We start from the raw sequence: 27,116 nt of genomic DNA, 5'->3' as shown, positions 1-27,116 counted from the left end.
GGGCTGGTGAGGTGTCCCCTGGATGTTTTCGGTCCTCATCTCCGTGCAGAAGTTGGTCTCAGTCCAACACTGGTGGAGGCAAACGGAGAGAGAAGCTAGTGTCTGAGGACAGACAGGACCTTTAATTTAACTGGCCCTGTGGAAATGTCAGTGTCTTATCCAGGAAGAAAATGTAGCTTCCTGATATTTAAGCCAAACTGTGGGCATTTAAGTTGTATCATTGTTTCTTCAGCATCATGTTTAGTTTCCTGTGCAGAGGCTCAGTTCTGTGCAAGATGTGGCAGTAGGCTCAGTCTGGTCTACGTTTCTATGTCCAGATCCAGGCTGGGGAACATCTGCCCTCCAGCCACCTCAGAATCCTTATCCTCAGATGCACACACCCTTGGAGAAGTAGAGGCGGGGGATCTCTTTCTCTGCCGGTCAAAACATCAGCTGGCAGAAAAGGCAAAGCTAGCAGGGCGGTGGTGGTGCACGCCTTTAATCCCAGCACTCGGGAGGGAGAGGCAGACTGATCTCTGTGAGTTCGAGGCCAGCCTGGTCTACAAGAGCTAGTTCCAGGACAGACTCCAAAGCTGCAGAGAAACCCTGTCTCAAAAACCGAACAGAAAGAGAGAGAGAGAGAGAGAGAGAGAGAGAGAGAGAGAGAGAGAGAGAAAAGACAAAGCTATTCAAATTTATATTTTTCTTGTGTCCAGCTGCTGTGTGATCAAAGCGGCCAGCCCCTTGCCTCCTGTCTGCTGGCTTAGCCAGAGCCTACTGCCTTCAAGAGCAGCAGGGTTTGTGGAGAGAGCAGTGCTCATCTCGGCGCCCATGTTTTCATATCACCTGTCGTTGTCTCCCACATTCCCCCTCCCAATCTGTGACTGCTTGGTGTGGACTTTTCTCTGTTTGGTGCTCCTGGGCAAAACTGGAATTTCAAGTCCAGAACTGGCATGGCTTCGCATGCTCCCATCCTGTCTCTAGTCTAGCCTGGTGTGGTTCTTCAGTGTGCCCTTAAAGTGGTCATATGGAGACATTCGTAGCCTACCATTCATATTGGGCTTGAAATTTTTTACAGCGCAAATGCACAGGCTTCTTTTTCATGGAACAAACTGTGAATAAAAACCATCATAGCCAATCCTCAGGAAAGACAGCAAACCAAAATTCCAGGTGGGGTTGTGACTTGAGGAACTTGGCTTCTGTGTGCTGCATGTCCCTGCCATAGCTAGCTATGATCATAGTAGCCTCTCAAAGAACAGATCCTAATGTTGCGGGTAGAGCTTGAGGCTCCCTTTGTGTATGTGCGTGTGTGTATAGGAACTTCCTGTTAATACTTTGCCAAGTGACTGCCTGGTGTGTGGTGGTAGGATAACTGTCCACTGCAGTGGGTGGTCCCAGGCACAGTCCCAAAGAAGTTGCCTTATCAACACCATCTGAAGGCTCTCTGTTATATGACGGGATCTAAAAGATTGGAAGAGTCTCGGTCCTCCCACCCAGCTTCTCCATTGGTGCTGACATTCTGCCTACCCATCTCAGCCAGGAAGCAGTCTGCACTTGGCCGCCTCCAAGGACAGAGAGCCCACTACCTCCTGGGGAAGACTGTTCTGGATTTTCTGTGCTCTCTGAAATTTGGGGGCCATGTGGACAGTGGTTCAGGCAAAGGACCCAGTCCCTGGCATTATTCCAAACACATTGTATCCTTTTTAGAAGAGAACAGCTGGATAAATCATGGTGTTTTGACTGCCACTAAGTATTGGTCTTGGTTCCTTGTTGGAAAATGTTGAAGAAACCCTTCAACCCTGTGTCCTTGCTTGCTCATGCCAAAGTTGCCAACAAAGCACCAGTCCTTTCCCAAGTCATCGGAGGCCTTAGTCCCATGCCAGCCACGCACAGCCTTGCTCTATCTCTGTGGGGAAACTTCAGCTGGAAAGTTTTAAGCAGCACACAGCTTTGCCTCGAGTCTAAGGTTCCCAGGTTGCTGAGAACTCATGCCTTCCCGTCCCTGTGGGGGCTTCACCAGCAAAGCTGAAGGTACTCCATGTCTCAGTGTCAGGGCTGCAAGTTCCTCAGAGCCACTCAAGGTTGCTCTCTGATCAATTTTTAGTGAATTGGGGAAATAAAGTCCTAAGAGATTTGCCAAGTTCATATTAGCGAGGGGCCTTTGTGGCCCACCACTCGGTCATTTGCAGGGTGACAGGTGATCTAAGGTAAGCTGCCCTGACATGCCTCAGAGCTTATAACTGCCTTTCCAAGGCAGCTGAGCTCCTGGGGACAAGCTTCTGCAGAGCTCCAGGTGGAGTGAGGTAAGGTTGGGCGACTGCTGACCTTAGCAAAATGATTGGCCAAGGAGCAGATCCCCAGCAGGCCTGCCCAGCACAGCCCCCAGGCCCTCTGCCACCTAGGATAGCTATGAATGCGGCCCAACACAGAATCATGAATTATTTGAAGCACTATGAGATTTGCTTTACAATTTTTAAAACTCAGTAGAGTTCTTGAGCGTGTATTTTTGTTGATGACTATTAAGCCCAGAGAAGCCAAAGGTTGGGCCAACATCTGTGGGTTGCAGTGTTAGCTGCACTGTGTCCTTATACAGTGGGCTCAGACCAACTCCTGTGGGATGCAGTGTTAGCTGCACTGTGTCCTTATACAGTGGGCTCAGACCAACTCCTGTGGGATGCAGTGTTAGCTGCACTGTGTCCTTATACAGTGGGCTTAGCCTGTGATCGCTGCCTACCTGCTGCCTTCCACCCCGTCTCTGAGGCTGGGTGATTGCCCTGGCTCCAGGTCCCTACTGAACTAAGCAGAGCAGTCAGATGAGGGGGAAACAAGCTCAGGCTCATGCCCTAGGGAGCACTGTGCATTTGGGGGTGCCTTTGCATTATTTCATTGGATTGCAGACTGCTTCCAAATTTATGGTTTGGAGAAGAAAAGTCACTGTGATATTTGAAGTGGGCAAAGTAAGCCTGGGGCTTCAGGTAGAGCATCTCTGGTGGGTTACTTTCCCCTGCTGGCACCCCTGAAAACAAAGTCTCTCTCTCTGCTTACTGTCATGTGCCATCCTTGCTTGCTTTCTGTTGCCTGTGATGCCCATTGGAATATACTTGGGGAATGGGGTTTGTCCGCTTTGTAACTGCCTTATTGAAAAGTAAGTGCCCTTCCATCCCAGGCCTCCAACTGTATTTGTTTTCCTGCCAAACTTGGGGGGGGGGGGGTCATTTGTATTTTGATTTTTGTGCCTGTGGCTCTGTACTGTTGAAGGTCTCAATTCTCTGGACTCTCCTTAGCATGTGTGGGACCCCTGTCACAGCGTCACACAGATGGGATGGCCCGACTTTTATTCTCAATAAATAATCTAAATGAGCAAGAGACATCCTCCATGGCTCCCTCTGAATTCCTGCTCGGAATCTAGCTGCTGCGTCTACCCAAGCTGGGCCCCAGCGGTGTGTGGCAGACTCTAGTGACAGCCTCATGTACCCATACTTAATACTGCCCTGCAGTCTCAGTGCAGGCAGAGAGGTGTGGAGCACAGTAGGGCAGACCCAGGTCCTACTGTGTGTCCCTCCCTTGACTCTGCTGCCCATACCCTGTGGGGAAGCCAGCTTGAACAGGTCTTCTGATAAAAGCAATGGAATTCCAGACCCTTCTGGAACTTACCCCAGTGCTGAAGTATCAGCACTGCTTCACCAGCTCGAGGACGCTGTGTCTCCCCCTGCACTGACATTTTCTACACCCCACAGTTTGAGAAGCCTGGGCTCTGTGATCAAGCTGCAGGTTCCTCAGGTCTCATGGGCTAAGACCCCCCCTCCTAGCCATACACAGCTCTCAGCATGTGTGCCTTGCCCACTCCTGTTTTCAGCAGAAGACCAAGGAAAGTGTATGGTAGTTTTCTTTTGTTGTCTTGTGTTGCGTTTGTTTTTTAAGAGTCTGGCTATGCAGCTCAGGCCAGCCTTGAACTCATGATCCTCCTGTCTCAGCAACCTGAGTGGTGGAATATGGAGATGTTATACCTGCCTATGGCTTTCCTTTTCCTTCTTTGGGCTTTTTGGAAACAAATTCTGATTTGGTAGGTCACGCTGGGCTCTTAACTCCTGTCTTAGCCTCTAAGCCTCTAAGCTCTAGGATTGTGGAGTATACTGCCTACCTAACAAAATAGAAATTTTAACTGATTTTATTCAAGAATCCCATACAATGTATTTTGAATTTGTTCACACACACACACCAACTCTCATAACCACTCTCTCCACCTTCCCATCTTCCCATCCCTTCCTACCTAACTTTGGGATTTTGTCTTTTTTCTGTCTTTCTCTATCAAGTGCAGTTTGTGTTGCCCACTAGTGTTGGGAGCCAGACCTGCCCTGACCTGTCCTTTCCCTTCCCTCCAGTCACATCATTAAAACCAACTCTCCCTCCCAGCAGCTAGCAAATGCCAATAGCTCCTCGGCCCACCTTCCCCCTCTGTGCTGAGATTTCATGTTAATTGCCATCTACTCACAAGGAGAAGCATCTCTGAGTGTTGAGAGGTGTTTTGTTTTGTGGATATGAAGATAAGTCGTTAGGGGTCGGCTCAATACTGTGTTCATTTAGCAGAGTGTAAGGTTCTCCCCTAGGGTCCGTGACCTGTTTGGCCACAGGTGTGAAGTCATTGCTCTTAGCACACGTACCTCAACTGATGGAGGTTTCCAAAGTCCAGCTCCTCCTCTCATCACCCTCCTCACACGAGATCACAAGGCGAGCCAGGGTGGAGGGAATGCTTGTGATCCCCGCACTTGGGAGGTGCAGGCTATAGGGTCAGTAGCTCATTCAGTGCCGTTCTTGGCTACATAGCAAGTTGGAGGAAAGCAAGAGAGTGAAAGAAAAATGAGTGGAAGGGAGGGAGGAGTGTGGTTGCTTTTAAAACCAGCATTCAAAAAGCATAGATAGATCTCTGTGAATTCCAGGCCAGCCTGGACTAAGCTGGTCAGAGCCAAAGAATGACAGCTGAATAGTGAGTGAGACTCTCTTCGGAAGAAATAAAGACCAAAAGAGAAGGGGCTGGAGAAATGGCTCAGTGGTTGAGAGCACTGACTGCTCTTCCAGAGGACCCGGGTTCAATTCCCAGCACCCACATGGCAGTTCACAACTGTCTGAAGATCCAGTTGAAGGGGATCTGACACCTTCACACCAATGCACATAAAATAAAGTTAAATAAACTATAAAAAGTATTAAAAAAAAAAAACAAAAGAGAAAAGACTGACTGACCCTGGAGATGTGGCTCAGACCATGGAGTGCTTGCCTGGCTGTAAGAGGCCTCGGAGTTGAGCCCAAGCACTACATAGACTGGATGTAATGACCTACCTGCCATCTCAACACCAAGGAGGCGGAGACTGGAGGGTCAGAAGTTCAAGGTCATCCTCAGCTACACCGGGAGTTTGAGGGCAGCCTGGGCTACACAGTACACCAGTGAAGAAGATGAAGGGGACGAGAATGACAGGAGAGGGAAGAGGATAGCAATGAGAACTCCATGTATGGCAGCAATCTAGAAAAACAGAACCAAAAGAACTCACCCGTCCTTCCCAGTGGGCTGCCTGGCGTGTGAGAGGACACTTATGTGCAGGGGAGTGGGTCTTCTGTTTCTACAGTTGCCTGTAGTTTACGGGGCTCTTCCTGCGTGCTGTCAAGTGCACTGCCCAGCACACAGTACTTCGTGGGCATTAATCCAGCTAGCCGATCTCACTACATACAGTCCATTAAGTAGGCCCTGTTTAACACCCATTTATAGGGATGTAAATACACTCAGAGATTATAGAACACCCCCCTAACCCCCCCCCCAAAAAAAATAAAGGACCCTGAGCTACTAGAACTACTCTGGGCGTGGACCTATGGTTGATCTGCCTCCAGGAACACTTGTCAACCCCAGAGCAAGGAAGTCAGAGCACTGGCTGCACTTTGAAGCTGCACCGCTGTAGGTCGCCATGGTCCCCATCAGTTTTAATGAGGGATTCCGAGAAGTCACTACAACTGTAGTTAGGGAATTTAATAGGGTCTAATGGAGGTTAACAAGGTACACAGAACCTTCCAGCCAGGTTTCAGCTCACCAGAGCCCAAGAGCATTAACATACAAAGGAACACAGACACCTGCAGGCTTTAATGGGGTTAATGAAACCATCAGAGGTTGGCAGGAGGAACAGTGCAGGAGCCAACTTCTGTTAGCCTGTCTACTAGAAGTCAGTAGGTGTTTCTTAAACAGCGGCAGCCCGCTTCTTTCCCTGGGCACCATGTGGACAGCCAGCAGGGAAGGCCACCCGCACCATGCCAACTATGGGAGTCCTGGTCGGTAGACTTGGGAGCGGGCTGCTGCTTGGTGCTTTCTGGGTGTTATCTACACTGTATCATGGTCACCAGTTATGAGGACCCTAACATTTAGACAGTCACATGTTGTCTAACTAGCTATGTGGCTGAGGGTGACCTGGAAGTTCTGATCGCTCTGCCTCTCCCTCTGAGCGCTAGGATTACAGGCATCCACCACCACTCCAGTCTGATGGAGTGCGGGAATCAAACCCATAGCCTCATGCCTGCCAGGCAAGCATTTTACCAACTAGACCACATTCCCAACCTCCAAAGCCACTTTTAGAAACAGGTATATGTACATTGTGTGTAAGTGTATACCACCTTTGTGCACGTCCATGGCAGCCAGAAGAGGGTGCCCTGGAACTGGAGTTGCAGGTGCCTCTGAGCCACCTACCATGGGTGCTAGGAACCAAAGTGTGACCCTCTAGAAGAGCACCAAGGACTCTTAAGTGCTAAGTTGTCTTTCCAGCTCACAGAAGTGACTTTTCAAAGGGCCTTCATGCTCTGTTTGCTTACCGTGAGCTCTGCCCCTCACACATGCAGAAAAGCACAATCAGGAATTCCAGGTTGGCAATGCCTCCCTCCCACGGTCAAGGCCCTGAGTGCCAGCCACAGCCCCACAAACAACAGACACAGCAGTGCAGTCTTAAACCTGGGCAACTTTTGTGTCTCAAGTAATCTTCACTAGCTCTTGCTGTAGGTTTTCATGGTGTGCTGTGAAACAGTGGAAGTGGGGAAGAAGAAAGCAGAACTCGTCAAGTGGTGACGTATCTGTCACTCAGAACTAGCTGTGTGCCAGGCTAGATGCTAAGCACCCACACGCCTGGACAGCCGTTATAGACCAGCCCCCTTAGCAAAACTGCCGCCATCTTCACCAGACCAGCCATGCCTGCTCGCAAGAGACCATCTCGGGTCAACAGAACCTGGCAACTGTTGATACTCCTTCAGAGAAGAAGGGTGTGGGCAGGGTCATTAGACACTTACCTAAGGTTCCAGCTGCTCCACCCTGCCATTTGTGTGCAGTTCACACGGCCTAAGGAGACTCAGGAAAAGCTAGGGTTTGTAATCTGGGGAAACTTAACCAAAGAAGGTCTCCATCTATTGTGGCTGTGGGGAAGCCATCATCTAAATTGGGTAAAGACTCTCCAATGCAGCTGTTTTGGGGTCACCCACGCTCCTGTGGGCAGCCTCTCAACCATGATGTGTTTAGATGGCTTCCCCATGGCGAATTGGTGAGATTACACTTCAGTTTATCTTTGGGACCTTAGGAGGAGGGGCAGACAACTGCTTCCATCTCCGTGGGGAGAAATTCCTGCAACAAAGACTCACGCAATAGGTAGTGTGGTTACCCCTATTTGTAGATGAAGAAATGGATCTAGGAAGGTTATGTGTGCCCCCAAAAGAAACAATTACATGTGCTGTCAAGGGGGTGGAAGAGAAGAACCATATTCACTGCTGATGAGCGTACAAACCAGCACAGTCATCATGGAAATCTGTGTGGAGACCTTTCAAAGATTTAGAGAGAGCTTCCATTGGCCCCAGCTGTACCACTGCTAGGAAAGTACTCAAAGGACCCCATCTTCTACCACGGAGACACTTGCACGCCCACATTTGCTGATTTATTCACAATAGGTAGGCAGGCAATGTCTATGTCCGTCAACAGATGAGTATGTAGTACAGAAGATATACAATGGAGTTTTATCCAGATGTTAGAGGAAAGGAAATCACTGGAAAGAGTGATACGCACCTTTAATCCCAGCACTCAGGAAACAGAGGCCAGCCTGGTCTACAGAGTGAGCTGCAGTCTCTACCAGGCAAAGACACATGGTGAGGCACTGTCTCAAAAACACTAATGTGGTGGTTTGAGAATGGTCCCCTTGGGCCCACGTTTGAATGCGTGGTTCACAGTTGGTGGAACTATTTGGGAAAAATTAGGAGGTGTGGCCTTGATGGAAGAGGCATGCCACTTCGGGTGAACTTGGGTATTTCACTATGCCATTCCAGTTTAGCCGGGCAGTGGTGGTGCACACCTTTAATCCCATCAGTTAGGAGGCAGAGGCAGGTGGATCTCTGAGTTTGAAGCCAGCTTGGTGTAGAGATGGAGTTCCAGGACAACAAGGGCTATACAGAGAAACTATGTCTCAAAAAACAAAAACAACAATGACAAAAAAGTGTGAGCCCTCAGCTTCTGCTCCAGTGCCTGCCTGCCTGCCTGCTGCCATGCTGCCCACAATGATGGCCATGGGCTCTAACCCTCTGAAGCTGTAAGCCCTAGTAAATTCTTTCTTCTTTAAGTTGCCTTGGTCACGGTGTCTTATCACAACACCACGAAAAGTAACTAGGACTCCAAGTCAAGGGAATGACATATGTTGGGTCCTTCTGCCATTTGAAAATGATTCTTATTCCATCAATACCCAGAAAGTTGAATTCACTTATCCACCATAATGAAACAAACAAACAAAACTACAATGGACCTGAAACTAGAAAAAAAAATAGCTTTTGATCCTCTTTCATGACTCAGGTGACCTTTGGCCTGCATTTCCTCCTTCCTCACCACCTGAGGTAATGAAAACATTTAAATAAAAATAAAGAGGGCTGTCAGCCGGGAAAGGTGCTGGTTTAGCCTTTAGGAGACACATCCTCTTACCTGGTTCCTCCAACCAGGCCCCACCTCCCAGCAATGCCATTCATTGCATTGTTTCTTAAGGGAGTAGCCGCTAGGCAGCGCCCAAGAAATAGTCACTTCCCAAACACTTTAACCAGGTCTTCGCCAAATGAGCCTTTGGGGGCATAACTCATATTCAAGCTATAACAAAACAAATGATTTGTCCCAAATCACAGGAAAGTGCTGGGATGAGACTAAAGCAAAGGTCCCAGGGTTCCCTCGCACTGCCTTTGAGGATAGAGCTGTGCTGTGGGCTCTGAAGCCCTGGAGAAGCCTGAGCCAATGCAAAGGCTTGTGCCAAGACAGCCAAGGAAAGCTAACCAAGGGTTGACGGCCACCAGTAAAACGGAACTGTACTAAAGCTGGGCGTGCGGTGGCACGTGTCTGTAATCGAGAACAGAGGGTCTCCTGGAAGTTCAAGTTGGCTACGTCATGAGTTCGAGACCAGTCTGGGCTACATTAGGACCCTATCTGAAAACAACCACAACAAAAAAATCCAGACTGAGCTAAGCAAACAGTTGGGGACACCTTTGTTACAGGCAAACTTTCAGGCACATGAACATCCCACAGCACAGGAGGGGACCAGGCTCCTGTCCACTCAGCAAGCGGCTCCTGGCCACATCAGTGGGCAATTGCTAGAGGTGAAGCCCAATACAGCCCAGAATGAGTACTGAGGGAGGTCATGACTGGCAGGCCCTCAGCCCTCCAGGCATTTCGAAATGAGCTTGAACAGGGTTGACCCAACCTGAACAGTTCCACCATCTCCAGCTGAGGGTGTTTTCCCCCATATCTGATGTCATATCCATGTTTCTTTCTAGGGATATTTCCAAAGCTGGACATGAATTGATAATGAGGAAGGTGCTTGTTGGACACCTTCCAGGACATTAAAGTGAACTCTGGAAAGTTGCTGTGTATGCTGACAGTCACACAGACCCACTACAAGCTGTCAAGTGGTTTACTAAGACCTTGTGGTGAGCCTCTTGCCTGCACCCCTCAGTACAGAGGGAACAGGAAGGTTGATAGTGTTAGAGAGATGGAAGAAGTATGGGGGTAGTTAGTCTTGTAGAAAAACCCACCTCACCTTCCATTAGCGCAGTACAACATAATGTAACAGGAGGCAGGCTGATTGCCGGGAGAATGCCAAGCTTTCAGTAACCTCTGCTCAAAGAAAATACGCCCTGCATTTTGGACTTTGCACAGCGAGAAGGCCCAGATAAGCTTTGTTGCCTTCCTGGAAGAAAGCCTAGGTGATCTTAGACTGCAGACCCTGTGTTGCCTTGGCGATTATGCATCAGGCTCTGAACTTGCGGTTCCTTGAGTCTGATGGGTCGCCTCTCCCTGCACCCAATCTTCTAGGTTCTTGGCGCAAGGATTCCAGGTCTGTGCTACCCTACCGAGGGAGGCTTCCCGATCATTGCTGATTTTTCTGAACTCCTGGAGCAGGGGAGGCAGTCTGGCCACGAGGGGGCGCCCTCTCCTTGGTCGGTAGGAGCCCTGGTCACAAACACATTTTTCAGTCCCCTCCCACAAGATTTTGAGTGTTACTAGACAAGCAAGCAGAAAGGGAGTTAGCGCTCTGGCCTCGTGCCCATGATTTGCAGCTGGCCAGTGTTCAAGGCCACACAGCCTAGTGTTCTACTAGCCACACACTCTCACACACGCCACCATCACCACCACCGCCACCATCACCACCATCTCAGGCTTGTGAAAGGCCTCCCCTTTCCCCCAGCTCTGCCATGCTCTGGGGATTCTGAGCAGGCCCATCCCAGCCACCGCAGCCGCTATATTAATGGCTGATGCCCACCATCCACCTCCTCTGTGTCAGGCGGTTTTCCAAGCGTTGACTCACGCTTCCTGGATCGTTGCCCCATCTCCAGAAGCTAGTTTCACGTCTCTTTTGTGAAAAGACAGCTCTTGACTCAGAACGGCTAAGAAAACTGCTCCACGGCACACAGTTCATCCAGCCAGCTCGAAGTGGCTGCGAGTTTATACACTGGGGTCTGAGCGGACCTCTCTCCCTCGGCCTCAGCATGCGACATTCCTTCAAAACAGACTTGTATCCATTTTAGGCTGACAAGAGGACAGACATGGCTAGCGGATCCTAGATGTTAGAGGGTGAGTTGCTAAAGGATGATTGGCCGATCTGGAGCCCAGAAGACTCTCCCAGGACAAGCCACACTATATGACCCAGCTCTTGACTCCCTGCTTCTCTCTACACCCTGGGACTCGGTGCCCACACTGCAGGCTGGTGAGCCAGGCTCTCTGAACCTTAGCTAGGCAGCTTCATAGGTACTCCACTGAGTAAACAATCAGACTCTTGGCCTAGGTCAGTGGCACACGCCTTTAATCCCAGGACTCAGGAGGCAGAGGCAGGCAGATCTTTGTGACAGGGCCAGCCTTGTCTACAAAGTGAGTTTCAGATCATCCAAGGTTATACAGCGAAATCTCGTCTCAAATAAATAAATAAATAAATACCAAGAAGGAAAAAAAAAACCAACAACCCGGGGGCTGGAGAGATGGTTCAGCGGTTAAGAACATTGCCTGCTCTTCCGAAGGTCCTGAGTTCAATTCCCGGCAACCACATGGTGGTGCCCTCTTCTGGCCTGTAGGCATACAGACAGACTATTGTATACATAATAAATAAATAAATAAATTAATTAATTAAAAAACAACAACCCTGAACTCCTGAGTCTAAAGAATCAGGCAAGTCCAGATAGGTTACACACTATCTGAGACACAGTAAAGAGCTGAAGACTTAGCTTGGTTGGTAGAGTGCTTACCTAGCATATGTGAGACCCTGGGTTCAATTCCCATTCAATTCCCAGAACTTCATAAACGGAGTATATACACACCTGTAATCCCAGTACCTAAGGAAGAAGGTCAGAAGTCGAAGTCACCCTCCCATACACACAGAGTTCAAGACTAGCCTGGACTACTCGAGATTCAATCACAATCAGTCAATCAATTTCAGTAAATATTCAGTAAAAAAAAAGTTATGGTTTATTGACATGATCCCTGAAGATCTTTGTTGCTAATTGATTCTATTTTTCTTTTCTTTTTTTTTTTTGAGACAGTGTTTCTCTGTGGTTTTGGAGCCTGTCCTGGAACTAGCTCTGTAGCCTAATTAATTAATTGATTCTATTTTTATTTTTGTGTGTATGAGTGTTTTGGCTGCATGTTTGCATATACACTACGTGTGTGCCTGGTACCCTTGAAGGCCAGAAGAGGGCGCCAGATTCCTGGAACTGGAATTTCACACAGTCGTGAGCCACCATGTGGTTCTGGGCCCTGCACACAGGTCATCTACAATAGCAGCAAGCGCTCTTAATCACTGAGCCATCTCTCCAGCACAAGTCACTCTCTCTCTCTTTCAAGATAATCTTATTTTGGGATTAAAAGCATGCATAGCTACATCCAAATTATTTTTTTCAAATCATTTTAAAAGATTTGTTTGTTTATTATGGATACAATGTTTTCCCTGCATGTATGCTTGTGGGCCAGAATTGGGCACCAGATCTCACTATAGATGGTTGTGAGCCATCATGTGGTTACTGGGAATTGGACACAGGACCTCTGGAAGAGCAACCAGTGGTCTTACCCTCTGAACCATCTCTCCAGCCCTTAAAATAAATTTTTAGGGGCTGGAGAGACAGCTCATTGGTTAAGAGCACTGGTTGCTTCCAGGGGACCTGTGTTTGCTTCCCTGCCACACATGGTTGCTCACAACCATCTGTCACTCTAGTTCCATAGGAACCGACACCATTTCTGGCTTCCTTGGGCACCAGACATGCCCGTGGTTCATAGACATACATATAGGCAAAATATCCATATACTTAGCATCATTTTTTGGAAATTTTAAAATAAATTTTAATTACATGTATTTATTTATTTTGTGTACTATGTACACATGTGTTGGGAGTGCACACATGTCAGGGCACATGTGTAAAGAACAGGACAATTTTCAGTCCCCAGAACTCAGGTCCTCAGGCAGGGGCAGGCACCTTTACCCACTGGGCTTCCGGCCAACCCATCTCTATATTTTCAATGTAGCTACATCTCTTTAATGTGCGTTGGTGTTTCGTGTCTGTGTGAGAGTGTCAAAGCCCTTGGAACTGAAGTTATAGACAGTTGTGAGCTACCATGTGGGAGCTGGGAATTGAACCTAGGTCCTTCGGAAGAACCATCAATGCTCTTAACCACTGAGCCATCTCTCCAGCCAGCCCCCATAACTACAATTTTCAATTACTATGTGGAACACCTATGTGGTTTGCATAGAGTTTCTATTAAACAGCGCTGTCTTAAACAATTTTCTCTGCTCAAATGCTATAATCTTACTTAGGCTCCATTTACCCTCCATGAACCTCAATTTGCCTTCATCGTACGGAGCATATCATCTTCGACCCTGGCACTCACTCTCTGACCATGTGCCCTTGGGCAAGTTGATGAAACAGGAGCCTGCTAGAAATAAGTCTGTGTTTTTCCAAAGTAAGGGAACAAACCCAATTAACCAGGCTGCGGGCAGGTTCAATCAAATAATGAAAACCGCTCAGCGCAGAAAGCGGCTAATGCTCCGCTCTCCTTATCTAGTCCACGCTAACAGGACCCCACCAGCCCAAAGCTTTCGGTGACTCTTCTCCTTCGGAGATAAGAAAAATGAGGTTCAGCTGGGCTGCTGGGGCTGGTCCCGCGGTAGAGCACTTTCCCGGCACGTGGGAGATTCTGGGTTCTGCCCAGCGTGGTGCCCCCAGCATCACACACACACACACCCCACACGGGGGCGGGGGAGGGGGTTCGACATGACCCTATATTAGGAATTGAAGTCGATAGTAAACAGAGGAGACTCTGCAGGTGAACTTGAGAAGCTCCTCCTCTCCTGGAGTCCCCCTCCTGTGGAATGAAGGAGCTGTGTGGAGTGAGTGTGGGCTCAGGAACTCAGTGGTGGCGAAGCCTGGAGCCCGGGCTGCACAGTGGATGTGGGCTTCTGGGCTGAGGTCCGATGCCTCACCCTGTCCATTCTGTGGGGATAAATGTGCATTTCTGTGGGTTTTAATAACATCTGCAGGCGCTTTATATAGTGCCTGTGTCTGCTTACATTAGACGATGTGTATTAGAGTTAAGAGTCTTTCACAATTTCCCACATAAACTGTGTTTTTTATGGGGTTGGGAGAGCTCAGCTGTAAAACCTCTCAGCTGAAAAAAAAAAAAGTTTTTTTTTTTCACCCAAACAAATTGGGTTGAAATCAAGAGTTGCCTTCAGACACTTTAGAGTATGCATATTTTTTTTCCTCCCTAGCCACTTTTCATTTAAAAATGAGGCTAGCTGATTTTTTTTTTTAAGTTTCACTTCTTTTATGAGGATTTAGTTAGGTCATGGCTTCACTGTGGTTTTTGTGGAAGGAAGGTGTTCTTGGCTTTTCCAAAAGAACCCTGCGCCCCAAGCAGGCGCAGCTGCCCCGCTCATTCCCATAGCTCTTTTCCCCAGCCCCATGGCCCTGTGACCTTCAGGCTCACAGCATCTGTCCCCACAGGACCTCGTTCTTGCCTGGCTCCCTTCTAGGCTTTGGGGGGGACACACTGTGGTCAAAGAGGGGGAATCAGAGGGGCGGTGAGATGGCACTGCAGACTCCCGTTTGCCACCTAGGTCTGTTCCCAGGAAGCCAGTAAAGGTGGAAAGAGAAAAGAGATGCTACACAGATGTCCTATGACGGCCACACTCAAGCCATGGCACACGCCTGCATATGCCCATGGAGACACAGGCACTAATAATGAATACTGGTTTTGTTTTTGTTTTGATTTTTTTTTTTTTAAGAAGTGGGAGAACTCAGGAAAGGAAAATGAGGATTCCATGCAAGCGAACGGAGTGGCTGCTTCACAGAAGGCTGGAAAGGAGGTTTCTAGAATCAGCAGGCTACCTCCAAGAGGAGAGAAACTAGAAGTGTGAGCCGCCCTCTTCCTCCAGCAGAGAGGGTTCCGGGAGGAGGTCGGAATCCCAGCCCCCTTCGCAGGCATAACCCCTTCCTTCTTCTCTCCTCTACCTTATTTCAGGGGAAGTCAGATGAAATAAACTGAATTTGGCTGCATATGTAAACACACACATCCACACACTCACACACAAGTGTGTAGGTACTGGCACACTGGGTGTGGCGAGGGGTAGCTGGAGAAGCACTCAACTTCCAGCCTTTTATTGTCTGTGTGACCTTGAACGAAATCCTTACCCCTCTGAGCCCTACACTGCCTTAAAGTGAGCTCTCTGAGCCAGGCTTCTGTGAGATAGTGAGGGCTAAGGCTTTGAAGAGGCCTGCCTTGTGAATTTTAGCTGTCCTTTATAAATGGAAGGAAATCTGTATTCATTGTGGGAGCCGTAACTCTTTCAAGACTCATATTTGCTGGGTTATGTTGATTTTTGATCTTTATTTGGATCATCTCCTATTCATTATGTTTATAAGTACCATGCTCCGTGCACGGTAGGCACTCAAGTGTGTAAGGCCTAGCAGACAAAATAGTGAGCGTGTGCTGGCAGCCTAAGGGAGCAGAGGTTGCAGCTTTATATAAAAAGTAGTCTTTATTCATGGTAAAAAAAAAGTTTTTGAAAATACAGCCAAGTAAGAGGAGTTTTTAAAAACTTGCCTTTGTTTTCATAGGTCAGAGATAAAAGTGTACAAAAGAGGGTCGGGGTCTGTTGACTCTGTCTATAATCCCAGTATTTGAGAGGCTGAAGCAGGGGGATTGCTAAGAGTTTGAGGCCAGCCTGGTCTCAAAAAACAAAACAACATAAGTAGAGATATAAATGTCTTGGCGCCTGGTATGTTTTTTTTTTCCATGAATGACTTTTTTTTTTCATGAAAGGGTCATTTGGGCAATATTTAGTTGTCTGGAGAGGCATTTCTTAATATAGCCAGAATTTTTGTTCTAAGGGCTACATGACCACTACCGTGATGGGCTTCTTTAGGCTGGTCTCTAATTAGCCTGCCTGGGGTCTTTTGCTGTTTTGTATTCTCTGGTCCACTTGTTCTGTAATTAAAGCCTGAAATCCCTATTTCTTAATGATATATCCCTGGTGCTTATTTTTGAGTTGTTTAAATATGTACTTTTGAGAGATAATATATTTTGATAAAAATAATGATAACAGCATGGCTTCTGCCATCACCGGTTTGAAGTGAGCTGACGATGGACAGGGAGGTTCCAGCTCTGAAGGTAGTTACCAAGGTGGGAGGCTGGAAAGGGTCGGAAACAGGGAGATCCTGTAGCCAACGCCCTGGATGGAGACTGAGGCAGCCCCTTTCTCACTCTCTGGACTCTCCCATGGCCAGGAGAGGTTTATGTTTAAGACTTGCAGAACCCCCAGTCAATCTCAAGATTGTGTCATTGATGACCACTGACCCCCACTTGCAGGGTGTGGGAATAAGATCACCAGCAACTGAGGCCACATTTAGGGATAGACACCCCTCTCTGCCCAAAAAGAGGTTGGGGGCAGTAGAACCCAGATGTCCTGAAAGAGGCCTGGCTTTGCAGGCTGCTCTCAGGAGGTACCCAGGCGAGGTACCTTCTCCATCCCAGGGCTGTAAGGAAAGAGGACACGGGTGCACATTCTTCCCGAGCTTAGGATGCTTTACCCTGTTAAAAATAGAAATGGGAACCGGACCCCTAAAGATAGTCAGAGTTGAAGAACTGGAGTCCTGGGTTCGAGACTAAAGATGGTTTACTCCCTTGCTCCATTTCTTCATGCATGCCAGGATTTCCAAAAGGGAAAGAAAACCATAACCAGCCTCGGGTTTCCTTTCTGCGTGTCCCCGAGGGGCCTCGGAGGCCGGGGGAGGGGCGCGCCAGCCGGCTCATTACGCTGAGGTGTTGGTCTAGTTAAAGCGCGGGCCTGTTTGATCTGGCGGCGGGTGGCAGAGGGAAAGAAGAAGAAAGGCTGGGGGCGCGGGCAGGGAGAAGCTCACACCTCCCCCGCCGTTTCCTAGCGCCCATAAAACACCTTTTATTAACTCCTTCGCGTCCGGAACGGCCCGCGTGGCCTCGCAGCCCCTGTCACGGTGTTTACAGCCGAAACTAATGGGGTCCCATATTCACCCCGATGGCCGGAGGAGGCGTCGGCCCAGGGTCTCCGTCTTCTTTCCCAACTACAGCCAAAGACCGGGAGCGCTCTTCCCTCCTGGTCCGCAGCAGGAGCGAGACAAGGCCTGAGCACGCGCAGAGCTGCATTCGTGCCGGTGGGCCTGGGGGCTGTTCCCAGACAGCAAGTCCTCAGCAGCGTTCACACGCAGGAAACCGATTGCTTGCACGCGGAGATGCCTGCCTTAGCGCACCCCAGTTTAGCTACATACTCACCCGCGCCCCCCCCCAAACAAATGCACCAGCTGTGCATGCAGATGTGGGGACGCAGAGCCCGGCTGCGGCCACACGCGCACAGGAATCATACAGCACACATGTTCTCAAAAGGATTTGTTAAGTGTTCTGTTGTAAGAGAGAAACCTCAATTTAACCATTAGCACGAGGTTATTTATGAATAAAACAGCGGTTACATAGGCGAGAGTCCTTACTGCCTGAAGTGCTTGGAGTTGGGCTAAGAGGACCAGTACGGTCCAGGGCTCTACAGGAGTGGTTCTCATAGGAGCTGGACACCTATGAGCTCAGCACTCCCCAGCACAGAGAAGGGGCTCCTTTGTATGGTAGCACCCTTTGTACCTTCCCAAAAGTTCAATCCACACACCCGTGTGCAAGCTGGACTGGGGCTTCTCAACCAAGTAAGTCTCTTTATCTGATTTATTTCTCTGTCTTCCTCCCCTTTTTAGCTTGCTCTAGATTCTAGCTTCCCTCTTTCTGAGTCTGATCTGCAGTTTGGTTCGGTATTTATCTAAGAGGGGGAAAGGGAGAGCGCTGGCACCAGAGACCCCGGGGACAAGTGACCAGAGAAGGATGCTGGCAGCAGTACCACACAGGCCTACGAGGTTCTCGGAAAACTTTTTATTAAGTCAAGAGCATAGATATTGCTTTGGCGAAGGGTGGGGCTGCGAGTGGTCACACGGATTTGAGGTAGAAAGAGGGTGGGGTTAGGGAGATATATACCTGAGAGCAACAGGTACGATAGGTAGTTTAAATATGTCAAAAATTCGGTAAGGAAGGGAAAGCTTTTACTTAGAAAGGAAAGGAAGGGGAAAGAAGGAAAAGAAAGGGGTAAGGGCACGAGGATGGAGAAAAGAAGGGGAAAGAAAAGGGAAGGGAGGGAAGGAAAAGGAAGAAAAACATTTCCCTTGGAAAGCAGAGGTGCTACGGAGGGAAGCAGTGCCTTCCCTCTAGATAGGAAGTGCAGCGACAGAAAGGAAAAACACTGTTCCGAAGAGAACGACCCAGGCAGCGTCCCTCTTCCTGGCAGGAAACTACCGATTACTCCTATTGCATTTTAACTCGAGAAGAAGGCGTCCGGGTTACTGACGTAGAGCCCAGAAGGAGACCAGAGAGCGAGCCAGAGAGAGGCGCGAACACGGCCTTTGGGGTTGAGTTCCACCCAGACGGGTTGCAAGGGTGCGTCTCTTTGGGCTTGGGTTTCTGCAGTCCCTCCTTTCTTGCGTCGAGCCTCCAAGAGCCGCCCTTGGCGGGAAGTGAACATATATATAAATTTCTCTTTCTCTTATTGTATCAACAAATTCAAATGACATTGCACGTGCGATCCTAGTGGGTAGTTGCAGCCGCCGACCCACCGGAGCTCCGCAGAGACTGGGCAAGGCGCGCGTGCAAACTGCGGGATCCCGGAGGCCGGCCTTGGCCGCTGAGTCCTTCTCTCCCGGTGGCCAGGTGGGCCAGCCGCAGCCGGGTCCTCGGCGCCGGCCTGGTCTCACTGATTCAGCTCCAGCGCCCAGACTTGCTGAGGCCAGCCGGTGCGCCCTTTAATCCTCTTCTCGCCTGGCCCCAGGGCAGGAGGAAAGCCTTCGTGCTGAGGCTGCCAACGGACGAACAAACAAACAAACAAAAAAGCAAGAAAGTCAGGTTTAAGTTACTTAGTTCGATCTCCCCAGCTTGGAGGGGAAAAATGTCGGGAGCAGCAAGTGGGCATCTTTAAATGAGTGACAGACTTCTGTTTGTGAAGCAGACAACCAGGATCATCAATCTGCCTTTATGCTCTAAGTTCCTGGGATCCGGGATGGTCTGAACAACTTTGAGACGTTTGCTACCGAGAATTCGCCAAATCTGGGGAAACTGACTCTCACGGTTTGGCTTTAAGGTGTCTTGGGGGCAGAGAGAGCAAACATCTCAAGGGACTGGTGCGGAAGGGTAAGAAGGGTAATCCACTTGCTGTGTAACTCGTTCCAGGTTTTCAGTATCTTGACTGGGATGCACAGTTGGGTGCTACAGCCAGTTCTGGGTGCCTCCCTCACTATGCAAGGAAGAAAATTGGCCTGGCCTCCTCAGTCCTGCCCAGCTCTCCTCATAGGAACCTAGGGTGGTGCTACTTGTAAGAGGCAGTGCCCTACCCGGGTCAGGACCGGCCCTTGCTTCCAACAAGGTGCTCTTTCCGCCAGCCCGCCCGCATCTCCAAGCAGCCCAGGCCCCAAGCAGCTGAGGCTGGAAGTCTCTTTCCGGTGGTTCCAGGTAAGCTATCCCTACTTTGCCACAGGCCCTGGGGGGATCAGATAAAAGCCTGCAGAGCTCCCCAGTCCACTCGAATATGCTTGGGCCTGAGTCTACCAAATTGAAGGAACTTGGGTGGCCAGAAGTCCCACCGTCCTGAGGAGGAAGATCACCCAAACTAGTGAAGACCAAGACAGGCTGGCTCAGCTTGCTCAAAGGCCAAAGCCCCTCCTGGTTCTTGCATGAGGTTGCCTAACCCACCACTCAGGCAGCCGGTGGAGCAGACAGGACCCAGCATTGAAAAACTGGTGGTTTTTGTCTTGATTCTCCCTCTGATTCCTCCAGCGAGCCTGTTTCTCCAATTAGTACAATGAGAGAGGTAGATTGGCCTCTCCAGTAAACCCCGTGGAAAACGGTAAGTGATTCCACGCTCAGATACTCATTCTCAAGCAAATTAAAGGAAGGAATCCCTACTTGCATTTTTTTTACTTAAAATATTATTTTTGGAGAATTTCATACGTGAGTACAGCATTTACGTCATTTCCTACTTTCATTCTTAACCTGGCTTCCAGGAGAGCCAATGGACGGAAGCCTCAGAACTTCAAATTTAAAACAAAATCTATTACATGCACACCTTTTGGGGGGGGCCAAGGTTTTTTAATTCATCCTCAAAGAAGACCCTAGTATCACTTTTAGAAACCAAGATTCTGTGTTCACTCAGTTACGACTGAATTTAATCATGACTCTACCTCCCCTCCGTGTACATAATGACAGACTGTGAAGGTCTCAGAACTCTCCCTAGCCTTTCAAAACCGCACCCAGAACAACACAGCTTTTCCGCTGGCTGTTTGCAGGCCTGCTCTTAACCCAGCCCGCACCTTTAGCTGAGTTTACAAGCCCTGGGACTCACCAACTCCCTTTTCCGCTTGCTCTCCCGGCCGCCATCCGCCTTTTTGAGTTCAGCCTTGAAGGCCTCGGGGTCACCCGCTTGTGCATCCTTGGCCAGCACATCCATCAAGTAGGCGATGTAGCTGGTGGCCAGGCGCAGAGTCTTGATCTTGGAGAGCTTGGTGTCTGCGGGCACATTGGGGATGCACTCACGCAGCTCCGCGAATGCGCTGTTAATGCTCTCTGTGCGCCTCCGCTCCTTCTTGGGTCCTGAGCCTTTTCGTCTGGGCAGGCGGCCTCCAAGCGCCTCCAGCCGACCTGGGCTCTGGCCCGGCCTGGCATCGGGACCATAGGCAGCCGCCGCTACTGCGGTGGTAGGTGGTGGCCCGCCGGCAGAGAAATCTGGGGCAGCATCAGCGGGGCTCAGCAGCCAGCTCTGGAAGTAAGGCCGCTCCTGGTGGCAGCGGGAGGCCGGACCAAAGAGGAAGGGTTCGTGGAGCATGGGGTGCGCCGGGTGTGGGTGGTGATGGTGGTGATGGTGTGCGTAGCTACCCACGAGGTTCATGTTGGAGAGGCTCCTGGCCTGCGCCGCCAGCCCAATTAGCGCCGCCCCATGCGCCCCACAGAACTGGGCCACCCGTGGGCTCCCGGGCCGCGAACTGACTGGGCTTTGGAGGAGTCCTGAGCAAAGCCGAGGATGACACGCGGGACCTGCAGGCTTCTTCAGGGTTTCAGTAGGCAGAGAGGGAGTGGGTACGGATTTCCAAAGACCCGTTTAACCCTTCTGCGGACTTGCCATCAGGATCCTGCTTATTTAAGGTCTCGGCTTTGATGTCAACCTCTAGCTGGAGCCAATGGAAGGAGGAGGAAAGGGGGTGGCGGTCCCAAGTTTTATGCTCAGCAAGCGCCACTCGATTCTAGGCTGACCACAGGGACTGAGAACCGGCCCCGCCTATGACCCTCCCCTCTCTTAGTTCCCCTCCTGGGAGGGCGGGGGCTACGAACTTGAGGCCAGGCCTGCTCACACCCGGTACTGAAGCTACCACCCTTTCCTCATGGATCCAAGGAAAGGATTCTAGAATCATCCCTTGAAAAGAGAGCCTCAACAACACACTCACACACGCACGTACACACACACCACACTACCCACCCAGGCACCCACCCACTCACATACACACAAACACACTTGATTTCACAGATAGGGACTGAGGACCAGAGCAGAACTGGGTCTTGTTTTTAGGCCTGAAATTCAGAATAGGATGTCCAGCCTTCCCGAACCCGAACTCTAAGGACGCTGCTCATCGTGGGAGCCTGGAGGCCACCGGGCGCAGCAGGGAAGTAGGCTAGGTCCTAACACCTCCAGCCCTACCCTTAGGTTCCTGCTTCAGGCCGAACCTGGAGCTACTGCCGCACAGGGTGGTTCTCAGTGGTCCAGTTCTCGCCCAGCTGCTGACTCCCAGGGAAGTCTTCCAGAGGCCGAGGTGGAAGTGGGCGGGAAGGGAGAGGGCTTCCAGTACTTGGGCACTGACCGGTTTGTTCCGGGCTTAGGGGTTGGGGGTGGAGGCATTGGCTGATCTCGGATCCTCTCGCCTCTCAGGCGCCTGATTCGGTGTAAACGCCCGCAGGCCGAGCTGAGCTGGTGGCCAGGCAGCCTGGCGGCGCCTTGGCCCTGAGGCATCTCTGTGGCAGGACTCCCCTGTATCTTCGGAAGATTCGCACGTATTGCTGGGAGCCTGTAACTGCTAGGCTACTTACTACATCCGGCTCGCCACCCGCATGAGAATGCTTGATCCTATAAAGATACCTTCACTGAAGCTGACACTGTGGGAAACTAGCCCCCACCCCTGATATCCACGGAGAAATCAGCCTCTGCCACGGCCACTTCACACCCACCCGGCTGAGGCATGGTCTAGCTGTTTAGCCTTGTGCGGCTTCCCTCCGGCCTAGGGCACTTCTCCAAAATGGGATTCTACAAAGAGATGACTTTCCAAGAGTTAATAATAACCTGGGAGACCAGGCTTTAATCTGGAACTCTGGATCTTCTTTCCATTAAGGTCCCTGTCCCTAGGACCCTTCCTGGTCTTGCTTTCTATTTCTAGGTGGGTTACGGAAAATGTGCTCCACTTTCAAGTGTGAGTTAAGGCGGAAATGAGATTATGTCAATTTCTTTTTAATTCGCTTTTAATCCAGCCACGCAAAAGTTGCTAATTGAGGCTCATCCTGTGAGTACCAGTCAGGGACAGAGGGAGAAAGACCCCAGTGCGCAGACGGGGAATGTGAGTGGACCAGGCCGTGGACCCAGCGAATGACAGCCCATGTGTAAAATCCTAGGAACGCGTGCGTATTGAGATTCTTCGTGTCTGTGTAAACGTGGACTTCTGTGAGAATTCGTTTGCTTCAGGGCATGGATGGTAGCTCAGACAGTCGCTGGGTTCTGAGCGCCAAGGTTCCACCTGTGGGAGCTGGCGGGGCTGTGGACTCTGACTGTGCAGGAGGTGTGGGCAGAGGTGGAGGAGGTCCTGGGTCCCCTCTTTTCTGCCCCAGGCGAGCTGGAAACCCGCCGCGCTGATCGGCGCCTGGCGCCAGCAAGCGCTAGGATTGGGCTGAGCCGGGAGCCAGAGGAGGCTCGCCGGGAGGGCGCCGGTTCCGAAGCTGTTCCGCGGGCTCCCGCGCCTTACAGACCGGGGAGGCACTCTCTGAATGAGGGAATCTGGGTGTAAGGAATAACTCCATGAGAACGGCCTGGATCCTCAACTCAGCATAGTCCTGACCGCAGCGGTCTTCACCCTGGTCTCTATAAGAGGTCTACACATACAGGCTTGTTCCTTTGCTGGCACACACCAACCTGCGTGTACTTACAGGTCGCATTCCCCTTAGTAATACAATGACATGACATGTGTACAGTATTACAAGATTCACGTGTTCCTATGATTTTTTTTTAACAAGATGTCTGTCACCCTCTGAGTAGGTTAAACATGGGGGCTTCCAGTTTGGCTACTGGGGGTATAAAAAGGCCATAGTTTTATCTGAGGCACATACCTCTAAACACTGGATGCAGCGGTGCACACGTTTTCACAGTTCCAAGAAATCTTCAATTACATCTATTTGTGGAGACCACACGGGTGCTACAGTGTACATGGGGGGGGGGGGTTAGAACACAGTTTTTGGGAGTCAGTAAGTAGATCCCTGGGATTAAACTCGGCCTTGGTGACAAGCACCTTTTCCCACTGAGCCATTTTACCAGATCACAAGCACTTTTTTTACTTTAATTAACTAAAAACAGTCGCATGTAGCCAGCCTGGTGGTCCTGCCTCACCAAGTTCTGCGATTTCAGGCCAGAGTCACCACCACACCCTGTTTCACTTTGTATCTTTTTACAAATTCCTCGGGGTTATAGTCACAACATAAGCTCTCACAAACCCCATCTTACCAGTTGGGCAGTGGTGCAAGCAGTCTGAGCGAACTTAGGAGGCTGAAGCACAAGAGTGGATGATGGAGTTGGCCAAGGAGTTCCCTGAAATGTCTGGTAATGGGCACCAGTTAGGAGGGATAATATCAAGCTGGTTGCTTTTCTGGTTCTAATTCTGCCGTGGCTTATTTTGAATTTGGTGGCGGATAAGGGCATAAAATAAATCTGATGCTGAAAGTGTAAAATTTAATGTGAAGTTTTTTGTTCCAAATGCTTGTTCTGACTCTATAGAAGTCCATTGAGTTGTACAGATGTTGGGTCTGGTTATTTTTGTGTGTGATGTTTTTCTTTATTTGTAAGGTTTTTTTTTGTTTGTGTTTGTTTGTTTCGGTGGGTTTTGTTTTGTTTTGCTTTTCGAGACAAGGTTTCTCTGTAGCTTTGGAGTCTCTCCCGGCACACACTCTGTAAACCAGGCTGGTCTAGAACTCACAGAGATCTGCAGGATATCTGCCTCTGCCTCCCGAATACTGGGATTATTTACCCGGCTTATTTGCAAGTTTTTAAATAGCAAAGTTTATTTAGAGACATTTATAAGTCAGATTGGCAGCCCTGAAAGCCAGTCTCAAAACCAACAATGACATCAGCCTCCCCCCCCCAACCACATATACGCACCTTCCCCCAACCTCCCACATGACAAAAAAAAATCCACCAGCCCGCATGCATATAGATATACTAATAATCACAAATAGACAGTCTCAGCCATTGGCAAGCTCACAGCAGCGTTCAAAGTCTACACATTTGCTCTGTGCTGCACGGTTTCCCAACACCGCATGGATTCAGGGTTTGGCATGCTTTTCACAGCCTTAGCATACAGTCACATTGACAAAATGAAGTTGTACAGCAGTGCTCGTATTATCAGGTCACCCACAAGGACAAAGGACACTCACATAAGGTCACACTAGCATCTATATAAAAAGGCTCAGCTTTCCACCCAGCAATGTGAGGCCCACTTTCCTGACACTACACAGATCACTTAGGACTGCATATCTGGGCTAGATATTCCGGTAGAGAAGGGATTACAGTACAAGGTGAGAGTCGCCCCCCCCCACACCCCACAATTCCAGAGGCCCCTTGAAAGCTCCCACATCACCTGCTCCCCAGTGCATGCCTGTTTAAGCAGGATGCCCCTAGACAGTGCCATTGCCTCAGGGTTTGATTCTAGGGGGCCTGATGTGAAATCTGCTGAGGCTCAGAGTGAAACACTCCCCACCACTCACTCACGATTCCAAATACCAAAGAGAGGACAAGATTCCTAGACTCCAGGCCCAGCCTTCCAAACTGCTTTGAACAACACCTGGGGCTCAGGTGAGTGAGGAAGACAATAGAACCTGAAACAGGGTGGGGAAGGGATAGGGTCCTGCTGTGGGTGTTCCCTTTCCTACCTCAGGCTATGTGTTGGGGGTGGGGGTAGGGATGCAGGAATTTGAGCAAAAGATGAGGCTTCCAGTTTAATTCTGTTGTTTATTTGTGGAGTTGTTTGGTTTTTGATTCTTAGGCGATCAGGCGGCTCCCCAACTCAATGTGTAGCTCTGGTAGAACTGACTCTCTTTATCCTGCTGCCTACCTCTGTAAGTGGTCACCACCTCGCCCAGCCCCCTCGAATTCTGGCATCTGCTAGGAACATACTGTTTCTTTCCAGCTCCAAGCCTCGGTTTTCCCATTTGGATTGGAGAGAGAGAGAGAGAGAGAGAGAGAGAGAGAGAGAGAGAGAGGCGCATAGATAGGACTGGTCAATTGAGTTTGTAATTTCTGTCTTCTATCTGTTGCTTGGTGCCACCAGGGTCAGCAGGGCCCTAAGGGCAGGACTCTGCTCTCCCTCAGCCTACCTCTGCAGGTCAAGCCTGGGGACCCAAGCACTCCCCAGTTCTCCTATCAGCTCCCCCCCACTCCCACCCCAGTTCCTCCAGGGGTCTGTCCCCAACCATACTGGTGACAGCGGGCAGGCAGTCTTTCCCAGTTCACAGACAAGAGAGCTTACTCCTCCGAGGTTAAATAAACCATGTCAGGGGAAGCCGGCAATAGCAGAACTGAGCCCACCTGGGTGGAAACTGTCTCTTTCTGCTCCTTCTCTGTGAATCTGGGCCACTGGCAGATACCTCGACCTGCCACGGAGGACCAGTGGAAAGTTGGATGAGGTTTGGATAGGACTGGGGCAGTGGTTGGTGTACTGTGGCACCGCGTTAAATAAGAATAAACTCAACTGGCAACAACCCTGGATTTGGTCTGAAGCTACGCACGTCTGAGGAAAAGCGGTAACCTTGACTAGATGCAAAATCTTGCTCGCAGTGCAGCAGACCAGGCCACTGCTGGTGGAGTTCAGTCTTTTCCTTGTCCCGCTGAACCCAACAGCTATCCCTCTCCGCGCCCCCAGGATAAGGACTGAGTCCTGGAGGACACGAATCCCGATCCCATACCTCCACCTCCCTTTTCTGTGCTAATGCCCCAGTACGTGCGTGGGGGGGGGGGGGCAGGGTCCTAACAAACACCTCCGGGGGACTTAGCTTCCCCGCTGGTACTGTGATGCTTTGGAGAGAGATGTGTCCCTCTCTGCTCACCCGACAGCGGCCTGTAAGCTCCTGAGAGCGCGCACCCCGCTGTCCACAGCAAACCCCCGCGCAACGCAGCGATCTGCCGCATCCAGTGACCTTGACGCCACGGGCAATCCCCGCACCGGACCCCTTATCTAAATAGGGCAGTAAATCAAGGACCTGTCAGGGCCCGGGTAATTACAGGAACTCCATAAAAAGGACCCGGCCGGCCGCCTGTTTATATTAGCGCGGTGTAAAATATTCTCGCTGTCTTGGGGAATCGCGTCGCGCAGGAACGCGCCATAAATCAGCCCCCGGGCCATTTGCTGCGGCAGCCTGAGCGCGCAAATCCCTTAAACATTTCTCGGTCGCATCTAAAGAGGGTCTAGGGTTTTCCAATCTGGCCTGGCTTGCTTCTGCGAGCAGAGAGAGATGGGCAGGGGGGCTGGTGTCTCCAGGAAGCTGTTACAAAGTGAAGCCTTGTCGCTTTGGTGTGGGGGACTTGCAGAGATACTGTAAGGACCCACTTCGACATTTACAAGGAAAATGAGACCAGAGAGGGAAAGGAATTTCCCTAAGGGTACACAGACTGGTAGGTAGAGTCTGTGACTCAGACTTTGTGAGCCTGGAGTGGGTATCACCCTTTTTGGGACCCCCTTTCTTGGGATGAGGAGTGTGGTCTGGTAAGAAA

The 27,116-nt window shown here is 50.1% G+C and overlaps 1 protein-coding gene across 1 annotated transcript; it reads right to left on the bottom strand.

Moving 5' to 3' along the window:
- Nucleotides 1-17,842: 17,842 nt before the first annotated feature.
- On the bottom strand, nucleotides 17,843-21,212 carry Hand1 (heart and neural crest derivatives expressed 1). Its single transcript, XM_041665287.1, has 2 exons — nucleotides 20,451-21,212; nucleotides 17,843-18,911 (listed from the first exon to the last, which is right to left on the bottom strand). Exons 1-2 carry the CDS (start codon nucleotides 20,991-20,993, stop codon nucleotides 18,807-18,809), a joined length of 648 nt encoding a protein of 215 aa, XP_041521221.1. The 5' UTR covers nucleotides 20,994-21,212; the 3' UTR covers nucleotides 17,843-18,806.
- Between the last annotated feature and the right edge of the window lie 5,904 nt (nucleotides 21,213-27,116).

Source organism: Microtus oregoni, unplaced genomic scaffold, assembly GCF_018167655.1.
Source record: "Microtus oregoni isolate MIOR12 unplaced genomic scaffold, Mior012 000015F_ref0000493, whole genome shotgun sequence".
Taxonomy (NCBI): domain Eukaryota; kingdom Metazoa; phylum Chordata; class Mammalia; order Rodentia; family Cricetidae; genus Microtus; species Microtus oregoni.
The sequence above is the reverse complement of the archived record's forward strand: the minus strand, read 5'-3'. Positions and strand labels throughout refer to the sequence as shown.

What these genes read in the sequence shown, in the direction of transcription:
- Hand1 (XM_041665287.1), bottom strand. Translation starts at nt 20,993, where the DNA reads ATGAACCTCGTGGGTAGCTACGCACACCATCACCACCATCACCACCCA. An exon ending in GCAAGCGGAAAAGGGAGTTG is followed by an intron (nt 18,912 to 20,450) that starts GTGAGTCCCAGG and finishes GTCCGTTGGCAG; the next exon opens with CCTCAGCACGAAGGCTTTCC.